Below are 13173 nucleotides of genomic sequence, written 5' to 3' on the forward strand. Positions count from 1 at the left end.
AATGTCCTGTGAAGAACATAATTTCACACACCTTTGAATTAAGGCAAATGTTAGCACCCCTTTTTAGTGGCAAAGGAACTGTAGTCAAAGATGATGAATTTTGTCCCCTAAAGGCACACATGACTCCGTTGAGGGGGTATATATACCCATTCATGAAATGTGAGATTTGATTTTCACTTTAGGCAATAGCATTGAGTTTTTGCTGAATTCACTCTATTTTGACTAAAATGTATGTGTGAAACAATTTATAGTCAGGAGTTATACAACATTTTTAAAAAAATAAGTCTGATAGATGAACTAAGGCTTTGCATTCAACATCGTATTCCCCTAACTCCCACACTGAAGCAGGACACGTTCACATGGTGAAAGAAGCTACTTTGTCAAACTCTCTAGTCACTAGTACAGTTTCTTGACTTAGAATATTTCCCACTGTTCACTGTGCTTTGTTTTGTCTCTTGGCCCTGAGTAACTTCTGTTTCATTGACCATGACCTCATTGTTGTTTATCATAACAAAGACTGACTTGGGTTTCAGACCAAAATAATGTGTACTTAAATTCACTGACTCTAAATTTTTTCATGGATTTTTCCCTTTGCATATTTCTATTTTAGATGCTTTTGACCTCAATGCCTCTTGTGTTCACTTGCTTTTGGGTCCAAGGCCCTCATGGGTGACACAGTTGGTCACCAAATGCCAGAGGATGACTGCATGGTGTCAATATGAGTTGATTAAAGTCGACTCAAGATGGCAGTGGCATGGTTGTTGTTTTTTTAAATACATGATTATTTCTAATTTTGGGGGGATTCATTTAGAAATAATGCAGGCCAAATATATTTTCTATATTTTCTAAATATATTTTTGCCTAGTTATTGCACCAATTTCCCCTCTGAAACTAAGTTAGCCAGCAGTTAGGGTTAACTAGTAGCCAAGGTTGGGGAGGAAGGTGACATGACCTTATGGGATTCGTATTGTAAGACAGGTGTTCTCATAAGTGGAAAACAGCTCTGAGGTCACCCAGACTTATTGCTCCTTTCTGGTCCTGCTCCATCTGTGAACTTCATGACACATGATGCAGCATTGTCTCCTAACTTCATGCCCAGAATCTTCCCTGAAAGGCTGACACATCCCTCCTTGCTTTGTGGGTCTCCTTTCCAGAGATCATCCTGTTTTGTCCCAGAACTCCTTGGTCAGTGCCCTTCCCAGGGCAGCTTTCACGTCCTTGTTCCTCAGTGTGTAGATAAATGGATTGAGTGTGGGGGTGACAATCCCATAGAAGAGAGCCATGATCTTCCCCCTGTCATGAGAGTAGCTAGAGGGAGGCTGGACATACATACTGATGGCTGTGAAGTAGAAGAGGGACACGACCAGCAGGTGTGAAGCACAGGTATTGAAGGCCTTCCAGCGACTTTCAGCAGAGCGGATCCTCATTACTGCCCGAGCAATGAGCACATAGGTGCCCAGGATGAGGGTGAGGGGCACCAGAAGCAGCAGCGCCCCCAGCACGTTGAGCTCAGCCTCATTCACATGAGTATCAGCACACGCTAGTTTCAAAAGAGCAGGAACTTCACAGAAGAAATGGTCCACCACCCTGTGTCCACACCGTGGGACCACCACGGTGAGGGTGGACTGGACAAGGGAGTTGGCAAAGCCACTGATCCAGGTCCCAGTGGCCATGTGGATGCAGCGTCTGTGACTCATGATGACTGGGTAGCGCAGGGGCTTGCAAACAGCAGTATAGCGATCCAAGGCCATGATGGCTAGAAGTATGCATTCAGTAGAACCCAAGGCCAAGAAAATGTAGAGTTGGGCCACACAGCCACCATAGCTAATGGTCTTTTCTGGTCCCCTAAGGTTGACTAACATCTGTGGCACGGTGCTGGTAGTATAGCAGAGGTCCAGTAGAGACAGATTAGAGACAAAAAAGTACATGGGACTGTCAAGCTGGGGGTCTAGGCGGGAAACAAGGATAATGGACACATTCCCAAATAGGGCAAAGATGTAGGCCACCAGAAAGATTATAAAGAGTGGCGTCTCCAGCCAGGGGCGGTCAGAGAATCCCAGTAAGATGAAGTCATCTCGAGAGCTCTGATTGTTGATCCACATGTTGTCACGGACAGGTGAAGTGCTAGCTGGAACCTCTAAGTGCCCACTGCCAGGCACGGGTGTCAGTGGTAAGAGGGAGCTGCTGAGAAGTAGGGACAAGAGGTGGTGAGCTGGGCTTCCCATTTCTGCTGTGATCTGCACCTGCACCTTGATTATGGTGACACGTTGAGTCAACATTGCCAATGTACCACTGAAAGATCCTTGAGAGAGGAATAAGGAGAGCACCAGCAAAATAGGAAGTGTGGCTTCCCTTGTGGGTGCTGTCTGGTTAGCTACTCACCCCTTTCGGGATTTTGTATCTTCCAAAAAGTTTCATAGAACTTCCATCACCTGTACACGTTATGAATATTTAACGACAACAATGGAGTACAGATTAAAGCAGAGTGGGGAGGAGGTGGAGCTTCCCAAATACAAGTCAAACAGAGGTCAGCTTGAGGGTCAGCAGGTGATGACCTTCCTTAGACTGACCCGGTCACAGTCTTCCTGGGAACTGCCCTGCACAGATTTTGCGTTATGGGAGTTTGCACTTTTAGGACGCGGCTCACCCCTTCCCAACCTAATGCTCATCCTATTCAGAAAATTTTTAAATAGAGGGAAGAAACAAAAAGTTCAAACAGGATGATATACACACAAAACAATCCTCAAAACCTCGCTTGCTGAAAAAAATGTTACTTGAAAAATATCTGGATAAATGTGAGGCAAGTTTTACCTCTGAGGGAGGCATCCAGAAAGAGGTTCAGATGTTTGGCTCCCTGAGTTTCACGGCTAAATATGAATTTCTAGGCCTTCAGGATAGCCATTTAAATTTACCCCCCCCCCCCAACCTTATTCTCCTCTCTCACTCACTGTCACACATTCCTGCCTCCTGGTGCACCTGCACCTTCCCATCCAGATCACACAGCTCTTTATTATGCAACAATTGGATGATGTGCATGGAGCTAGAGAGTAGAATGTAAGCAAAATAAGTCACTCAGAGAAAGACAAATACCATATGATTTCACTCATATATGGAATTTAAGACACAAAACAAATGAGCAAAAGGAAAAAAAAAAGACAAACTAGGAAACAGACTCTTAACTTACAAAGAACAAAGTGAGGGTTGATGGAGGGAGGCGGGTGGGGGATGGGCTAGATGGATGATGGGCATTAAGGAGGGCACTTGTGAGGAGCACTGGATGTTGTATGCAAATGTTGAGTCACTCTGTTGTAGACTTGAAACTATATTACACTGCATGTTAACTATAGCGGAATTAAAAAAAAAAATCCAATGAGGGGCGCCTGGGTGGCTCAGTCGGTTGAGCGGCCGACTTCGGCTCAGGTCATGATCTCGCGCTCCGTGAGTTCAAGCCCCGCGTTGGGCTCTGTGCTGACGGCTCAGAGCCTGGAGCCTGTTTCGGATTCTGTGTTTCCCTCTCTCTGACCCTCCCCCATTCATGCTTTGTCTCTCTCTGTCTCAAAAATAAAAACGTTAAAAAAAAAATTAAAAAAAAAATCCAATGAGTACTTTTTCCATTCCCTAAAATCCTAAATTCCTTTCAGTTTTGCTCCCATTTATGGCAAATTCGTGTTGTATTTCTCTCTAGTTATTTTATAAAAGGCATTTTCCTTCTTGCTTCAAACCTGACCATTCCATTTTGCAGGAGTGTGACTTTGGAGATGTCACATCATCTTTTTTTGTGGTTCAATTTCTCAGCTTTAGAAGGACCATAATTTTCTCATAGGACAGAGTGATACAGTGTAAATGGCACATGTAACTCAATTCTTTTCATATGTTGATAATTCAGTAGCTATTAATAGTTATTATTTCTTTCCCTACTCATGAATTCCCTAACGTACTGGAATTTTCTTAACTTCTGTACACAGAGTATGTGATATTTGCAATCAGTGGGTGATGGGTCAGGAGGACAACTCTGGAACCCCTCTGTTCCTCCTTCTCCTCTTGCCCCCCACTGGTGGGATCCGTGTGCCTGCGTGGCTGGGTCCTATGCTGCTGTCACTGGGTTATGAAATCAGACAGAGGGGAATAACAGAAGGCAACAGAAAGCAGGGAAACGTGTCTGCTTCAAGCCCAGACCTCAGAATCACTAAATCCAGACCTGACTCCTTCTCGCACTCACAGCGTCTGTTTTTTATGGACAGAACCACAATTCTTTCAGTGCCCAGAGCAGAACCCTTATCTGTGAATTGCAATTGCCTGTGTCCCAGGCTGTCAAGTGGGACCAGTTCTTCCTTCACACTGTCTGTCACATCGATCCATGAAATCTGTATCTACTCAAACATATCACAGCAGACACAGAATATAGTTCCATGTTCCATAGTCTCTAGCTGTCCAGCTGGTCTCCCCACTTACAAGTTCTCATCTTCATAGAGACCCAGCACGTTTGGAGAAGTCTTTCCTTAGTTCAGACCGGACCATGCACAGCTCAGAATTCTTCAGTGAATCTCCACACACTATATCACAACACAGCCTTAGACTCGAGGGCTCCAGCCATCCGGACGTACCCATAATCCAGCCCACTTCTCCTTCCCACTTTGTGGGAACACCCACTGCTTTCTGTCCTGTGAGCATCATCTCAGGTTAAAAAGGTTCCTAAGTATGCCCCACCCTCTTTACTGACCCTCCAGAACAGTGTATTTGTAATTCTCCTGTGACACACAATACATTTTATTTTATGTGCATATACCTATATATATGTGTGTGTATATACTTATATCCCTGTTTTAGTACCTGGCCCCTTTTCCGACTGGACTTAATACGTACTCTCTAAGAGTAAGGGTGTGACTTCTACACGCAAGTTTAGACGATGGGTATTTCCCACCTTTTAATTAATTGGAATTCAGTTAAAGCCTGAAGCTCTGAAATGCTTCCCTCTGGGGTTGTGGTGGGTTAGATCACTCCAGCATCTTGACATTATGATTTCCTTTCACTCATGGCCTCAGTGGGTCTCGCTGATATTTCATCACTGCAGAACTAGATACACCAGCTGCTTCTCTACTCCCTGACCAAGAAGCCAGGGCAGAGTGAAATATGCCCTCATTACTCATAATGCAAACACTGTAAGTGTTTTATTGCCATATTTTGGTGTTCATTTCTCCTGTGATTCACTTCAGATATTTCTTCTTAATGTGATGTCTACGAATCGTCCCTACGGCCTGATGCCATGCCTGGATGCCATGTACTGGATTCCCTTGTTCTAAACAGTCTTGGATTTGTTTGAATCGTGGGCCTTTCTGATCTCAGTTGGTTCCCACACGAAGTCAGTACCTTATTATCTACAAACTTTGTAATGTAAATCACAATTTCAGTCTAGAGGAGTGGGGAAAAGGCACATCTTACCATATTTAAATGAAAATACAAGGTCCCAAAGGTAAACAACACTAATAGGAAACAATTGCATTTCTCCATAGCTTTCCTTATAACAGAATAATGTATAACAAGGATCTGCAAATACCAGAATGTTCGTATCTAACTTTCCATAATATATAAATGTATATAAGTTTTGTGTATGTATATATAATCGATTTTGTGCATATAATAAGCCCTCCTCACATGTATGTTTCATTTGTTCTCATAATAATCCCCTAAAGTAAGAATACTTTTTTAAATGATAGAACAGAGAAAACTCAGGCACCAAGAGGCTACAGGACTTGCCCAAGCACATAAATCTGGTAAATTTAGAAGCAAAGATTTGAATAATATATGATTTGAATCCTACATCAGTACACTTTTCTTTCTTCTTTTTTTTAAATGTTTATTCATTTTTGAGAGAGAGAGAGAGAGAGAGAGAGAACAGGAGTGGGAGAGGGCAGAGAGAGAGAGAGAGAGAGAGAGAGAGGGAGACACAGAATCTGAAACAGGCTCCAGGCTCTGAGCTGTCAGCACAGAGCCCGACACGGGGCTCGAACTCATGAACTGCGAGATCATGACCTGAGCCGAAGTCGGAGGCTCAAGCAACTGAGCCACCCAGGCACCCCAATACACTTTTCTTAATAACATTGTTTTCGCAAACAAAAATGTCAGTGGCCGTGAAATCAATATTTTTTAATTATTTATTTTTTTACTCTACAGTTCTATTCCTGAATGCTTCCTTCCCCAACTGTATGGAGCAGCAAAGCAAGGTTCCCTCTGATTTTGACTCTCCTTCCCTCCCCAAACCGTTGCGTTGTTGACCTGGTGCTGGGCTGTAAAATCTATCAGGTTGTTTGCTTGGGACAGAGAGGGGCTGTTGGGGAAGACTGACCTCAGGCTCAGACGTGACTCCCAGACCCTGGTCTGCTGTCTGGGTTTCCTTTGGGCTCTGTGCAGCGTCAACCCCGCTCCCCTCACCTACTGAAGGGTCAAGGCACCGGCTCCCAGTTATGGCCATCCCCAGGCCCCGCAGCCCCCCGCAGCGCTTTCCCCTGAGTCTGCATGCTGTGATTCCATGTAAGCCTCTGAGACTCAGCATAATTAACGTCTGCCACCAACACGCCCGGGACAGAAGAGCCAGAGGGACCAGCGAGTGAGACAACCTCAGAAGCAACCAAGATAAAGTTTCCAACCAAGTACAAACTTTGGGCAAGTTCACAAAGTCACCTCAGAGGAAATTAAATCCATTCCAATAAGACCTGGTCTTAGTGGTCGTTCAGATGATTTTTATAATATCGATTATGAATTAGGTAAAATTACTCCTTACATATGGTCACTATTCTGAGAAAAATAAGAACTTCATTCAGTCACAAAATTCATCTTTCTAAAATGATTTTTACGTGTTTCTCTCTCATAATGGCTCTTCATTCTAACTCATGTTTATCATACAAGGTATTTAATAAACATAAGATATTTGTTAATTCATTTGGTAATCATAGCCACTGTATAAATTAGGGAAGCACATTTTAACTATTCCTATTTAGCTGATGGCAGTCCCCAAACTCAGAAAAATCAAAGAACGTGCCCAAGATCATAGCCACCTAGACAGGGAGCAAGACAAATGCTCCCAAATTTGATCTAAATTTTCTTCTTCCAAGCTATTGAGCATTGCCAATCTATACTCCTCAGGGCGAGCCACCAAAATGAACATTCAGCATAGATTTTTGCTCCTATCTCCTTTACATTAGCCTTTATTTCTCCTTCTATCACACCTTTGGGGCAGCAGAAGGCACAGTGCGAGTGAAACAATGTGATTGTCCACACAGGACACCTGTCAGCCTCTGTCTTCTCTATCTTGTCACAAACCACCTGCTGGGCACATTTCTTTATTTCTTTATTTAATATAATTTATTGCCAAGTGGCTTCCATACAACACCCAGTGCTCATCCCAGTAGGTGCCCTCCTCAATGCCCATCACCCACTTTCCCTTCTCCCCCACCCTCGCATTAACCCTCAGTGTGTTCTCTGTATTTAAGAGTCTCTTATGGTTTGCCTCCCTCTCTGTTTGAAATTATTTTTCCCTTTCCCCTCCCCCACGGTCTTCTGTTAAGTTTCTCAACTTCCACATGTGAGTGAAAACATATGATATCTGTCCTTCTCTCACTGACTTATTTCACTCACTCAGCATAATACTTTCCAGTTCCATCCACATTGCTGAAAATGGCAGGACTTCATTCTTTCTCATTGCCAAGTAGTATTCCATTGTATATATAAACCACATCTTTATCCATTCATCAGTTGATAGACATTCAGGCTCTTTCCATAATTTGGCTATTGTTGAAAGTGCTGCTATAAACATTAGGGCACATTTCTAAACCCTTCTGTCTTGAGCATCCTGCTGACACCTGCCTGCTCCCCAGGCAGCCCTGAGGCTCCAGTTCTGGCTCCTACCAGCTGCCTCGCCAGTCCTCTGAGAGCAGCTTTACCCCCCTTCCTTGGCTTCATCCCATCCTTCTCGTCTCACATCTTCCAAAAGTTTATCCATCTGTTCTTGGCTGTCGGTCCCTCTCCAGCCTGCTTGTCCTTATAGATTCACATCAGCTTTTATGTAATGTAATTTTTATGATGTTTAGAAAGGAATGGGAATCAACATTTTTGTTCAATTTACTGTGCCTAATCAGAACTCTCTTTTAAAAATGTTTATGTTGCTGCCTATGAGGATAAAACAATAGAAAAATGTGTGCTAAGCTCAAAAAATGCATCTCAACTTTTTATTCAACAAAGATTTGTACAGTTATAAAAACGTAGTATGTAGTATCATTTTTATTCCTGATGTATATCACTGGGAGCCAGTGACCTGACTTCCATCATTCAGAGATGATGCTGTCTGGTCTGGTCCTCAGTGTGTCCAGGTCATTTTTGCCTGAAAAGTGATTCTTTTATTCCTTGTATTTGCAGTTTTATGTCTTTCTTCCAAATGTTAGGCACTGGTCAGGAGGTCTATGCTTTGTTATGAATCTCTCAAACACACAGGCATTCAGTGTACTTGCCTTCTTGTCTTATTTTGTATCTATTATGACCTTTTAACTATTTCACAAATGAAGAAATGTATTTTATAAGAATATTTTATGTTGCTTGCAAACAGTGATAGCCATTTGCCAATGGCTACATTTCAGCTTGTATTTATTCAGGAAACATTGGGGAGGATATTTTTATTTCATAGGTCAACTACTTTAAATTCATTGTTGGCCAGGTTAATAGTAGCACAGTTTCCTGTGGAGAGTAATTCCAAACACAATGAATAGACTAGATGCCTTTTGGCAATGACAGCTTCAGCTCAGTTACCACCATGAAAGCCTTGTGTCAAAAAGAAAAAAACAAATAGGGGCACCCACTCGCTCAGTCGGTTGAACATCCGACTCTTGATTTTGGCTCAGGTCATGATCCCAGGGTCGTATGTTCGAGCCCTGGGTCAGGCTCCTTGCTGAGTGTGGAGCCTGCTTGGGATTCTCTCCTCTCTGCTCCTCCCCCACTCACACTCTCCCTCAAAATAAATAAGCATTAAAAAAAAATGATGTGTGTCACACTTTCTATAAGTATGCAGAGAAAAAATAAGTCATGTTTTTTTTCCATATTATAAAGACCCAAAAAAGGATTAATTTACCCATATTTTCGGGTGATTGATTTTCCATTCAGATGTAAGCATAAGTGGGCATGTAATTACTGACTAGGTAAGAATTCGTGTTAGAACAATTGAAAATAATAAGCACATATTGGATCCAAATAGGAGGAGAGTACAAGACTGAAGAGCTGTTAACTGATATTTATCGATCACTCCTTTCCAGGTCCTTTTCCTATTGTTTTGTGCTGGTCTCAGCCTATCAATAACCAATATTGTGGTCGGAAGGGGCTTATGGTTCCTCTGACCGCAAGATGCCTATAGCCACGGCCATCAGAAACAAGTCACTGTCCCTCGCTGTCCCCGAGAGAGCGGGCCCGGGCTCTGCGTTTACTGAAGGAGGGGGGTCTAGACTGTCACGGGTTTGCTCTCTTTCGGTGAAAACAGGAGTGGAGTTAAAAGTGCAGCTTGAGAAGGACATGATGCCCCAAACGGTCGTTTACCTAAGTCAATCAGGATCTGCAACCAAGGAGCCTGGGCAGTGGGGCCTCCCGCAGCTGGCCACACAAACGTACACCCCTTTTCACCCTGACCCGACTTAATAAGCTCATTCTTTTCCTGCGCACGAGTGAACTCAGACAAAAAAAAAACCCAAAAAACAAAAAACAAAAACAAACACTTCAATAAAAATCCCACAGGCTCAGAAAGGAAGCCTTGCAGTTAAAATCCAGATTCTCTGATCCAATCTGTCTACGGGGCACCACAAGGTGAATGGAAGCTTTTCCTGTGATAAAGAGGAGATTGTTGTTAGAGATGGTGGTGGTCCGGAATTGTTGGCGTATCGGTGGGGAGGGTGGAAAGCAGGAGCAGCTGGGACGGGTCGTTGGGCACGCGGAGAAACGCGCCGGCACAGGTGGCGCTGCGGGCAGGAGGGAGGGCCGTCTGCAGAGAAGTCTCAGTGGTGGGGGACCGCGGGGTCCCGCAGAAGCCAGAGCGGGTGGACCAGAAGGGCTCCGGAGGCTCGTCGCGAAGCAGTTTTCCTGAGACGTGAGTGTCAGGAGCCGAGGTGAAATGTATCACACAAACAGGTAAATAAGAGAGAAAGAACTGTTAGAAGGATGCGATGCGCTCAGTCTGTGGCTTTTGAGAAACCATATAAATGAGGATTCGGCGACATTGATGTTTCATGTACGTAAATACCGTTTCAGCTCCTCGACCATAATTTTGAAGTGATTTTTCTCCTCAAGGATTTTTTTTTTTTGGAGCTTATTTATTTTGAGAGACAGCGCGAGTGTGGGGGCGGGGCAGAGAGCGAGGAGACAGAGACTCAATCCCGAGCTGAAAGCTCTGAGCCCCACGCGGTGGGGGGGGGGGGGGGGGGGGGTTGGGGGGCGGCCCGGGCCCTGCCTGGCCGATCCCAGAACCATGAGATCGTGACCTGAGCTGAAACCCAGAGTCTGACACTCAACCCACTGAGCTGCCGGCAGAACCCCTTTCCCCAAGGGTATTTGTTATGTAAACGACAGTCAGCTTCTGGAGATTTTAGTGGTTCTTTTTCCTAGAAAATGGCAAACATTTGGCTCTTGGAAGTAATAAACATTTATATCTATGTTCTAAATGTTTAATCATTTATATCTGTGTTCTAAATGTGTAATCATTATGCACACATAATTTCAAAAGTATTTCTTTCACGGACTAGTTAACTCTTTTAGTCCACTAGCTTATTAATATAAATTCACGTGATGCATTTATTTATTTTCTTCTTCCAAGATTTTTTTAAATTTCAGTTAACATGCGTTAGCACTAGTTTCAGGTGTAGCACACAGTGATTTCACACATGCAGCACCTGGTGCTCCTCAGGACCAGTGCCCTCTTCATCCCCATCACCTGTTCCCCCATCCTCCCACCTCCCATCACTGTGTTCTCCGTGGGTAAGAGTCTGTTTCCTGGTTTGCCTCTCTCTTTTCCCCCTATGTTTATTCGTTGGGTTTCTTAAATTCCATGCATGAGTGAAATCGTATGGTATTTGCATTTAGAACATACAGTGATGCTGTAACCGTGATGCATTGGGGCAGCACAGGATAATGTATTAGCTTGTCCAATCACTTGTACACCTGAAACCAGTGTAGCATTGTGTGTCAAATATACTCAAGTTAAGTAAATAAATAATAAAAATATCTTAACATGTTCAAATTAAAAAAAAAAACAACCCAACCTCCTGGCCTGTTCTGGTGCATGGTGTTGAGGAAGGAGTCAGCTTCTGGGCCTGCATGTTGATGACCGGGTAGCTGAATCTCAACATGGGGATAAGGGTCAGGGAGAGGAGGTTCCCTGGTGGCGTGTAAGTTAGTGGCCTCGGCATAGATGTTTTACCTTCCAGAAGATTAAAGAGGCCGAGATTTGTAATGGGCTTTCTGAAAGTCCAGTTGTAAATGAAAATGTTCAAAATACACTCACTGAGACAAAGCATATTTCCAAAGACCATCACTGTGTGTCATGTTTAAGACAAATGGGCACATGTCCTCAGGCTTCACAATTCTTCCCTCATAATAACTGCACATCTTGAAATTGTTTTGTTACTTGTGGAAAATAATCATGAAAGTAAAATATATTAAGTCATTCTCAATGATTAACCCTTATGTTCATGTAACATAGCATGTGACAATATACTTGCAGATCTGGGTCTGGGCATCCAACAGCAGCACAGGTGCAGAATGGTCTTTCAAAAGAGTGAAAGGAAGTGATACTATAACAACAATATAAAAGGGCCCGAAGGAACACACTAGTTTACATGTATACTTTCTAATTCTAATAAATGCACCCCCAGTAACGCATATACATACTGCTGAGCACAAACACATGGGCACGCTCATACCTCTGCCCATCCCCTTTCACTGTCAATTCCCATCTATACATACTCATTCTTCCTTTTTAAAAATTTCTTTAATGTTTATTTTTGAGAGAGAGAGAGAGAGACAGAGCGTGAGTGGGGAAGGGGTAGAGAGAGTTGGAGACACAGAACCCGAGGCAGGGTCCAGGATCTGAGCTGTCAGCCCCAACGCGGGGCTCGAACTCACGGACCGCGAGATCACAACCTGAGCTGAAGTTGGACGCCTAAGCGACTGAGCCCCTCGTGCCCCATTCATATGTCTCTTAAGTTCAGTGAGGGGCTCTGCCATCTGTGTCTCTCAGGGTCACAGCCTGACTGGTGTCCACACCCCTGACAGGCTGGCAGAGGGAGAGGAAGGCTCCAGAAGGACTTTCAGGGGAAGCCAAGCATTCTGGCCTGGAATTAACGGAGTGGGAGAAAGCGGTAGATATTGACTGTTCAGTGAACATGATGAATGGATTTACAGTAAGTGCCCCCAAATACATAAATGTGAGAAGCTGAATGAAACAGCCTTTAGCTATGGAGTAAACTTTGCTGTCGCCCGTGTCCTTTTCCCTCTGCAGTTTTCCACTGGCAAGTTCACAGCCCGTGCCTAAGGCAAGAGTAGCACACACAAGGTGGAGACAGAGACCCTCATAGCTCTCAATTCCCCTGCAAGTTCTCGAGCTGGACCAGGCCTGACGGCAGACACTTCAATCACAGACATGAGAATATTTTATTACTTAAACGTGGGCATTTTTACCACTTAAAAATGACCACAAAGATCATGGGACATTGTAAAGATGGAGTCCAGGGGGGAGAGAGCCAGCACATGGCAGGCAGGAAGGGTGAGGCACTAAGACCTGTTTTCATTGCGCCCACACACTGGTCTCACCTTCACCACATCAGCAGGTAAGTGTGGATTGAGCTCTGCTGGGTGCCAGGCTCCCCACCAAGCACGTTACACACGTCATTTCACGTATCACTCACTGGCACTATTGTTCCACTCAGTAAAGATGAGGAAACCTTATCTTCTAGAGGAGAAATATCTTGCCCAGGTTCTGGAACCTACGCTGATCTGACTCCAGAGTCTGTGATCTTACAAAATACAAGATGTGCTGCCAGTTCACAGGAGAGTCCAACCTCCTTCACAAAGCACAGGAGTCCTTCTTCTTCTTTTTTTTTTAAACATGAAATTTATTGTCAAATTGGTTTCCATACAACACCCAGTTCT

General features: G+C 43.9%; 1 protein-coding gene across 1 annotated transcript; it reads right to left on the reverse strand.

Annotated features, from left to right (window-relative positions):
- Positions 1-588: 588 nt before the first annotated feature.
- On the reverse strand, positions 589-3042 carry LOC132666589 (olfactory receptor 2B6-like). Its single transcript, XM_060614596.3, has one exon. The coding sequence runs from the start codon at positions 2277-2279 to the stop codon at positions 1158-1160; it is 1122 nt and encodes a 373-aa protein (XP_060470579.1). The 5' UTR covers positions 2280-3042; the 3' UTR covers positions 589-1157.
- Positions 3043-13173: the final 10131 nt, after the last annotated feature.

Source organism: Panthera onca, chromosome B2 (assembly GCF_046562875.1).
Source record: "Panthera onca isolate mPanOnc1 chromosome B2, mPanOnc1 haplotype 2, whole genome shotgun sequence".
In the NCBI taxonomy this organism is placed as follows: domain Eukaryota; kingdom Metazoa; phylum Chordata; class Mammalia; order Carnivora; family Felidae; genus Panthera; species Panthera onca.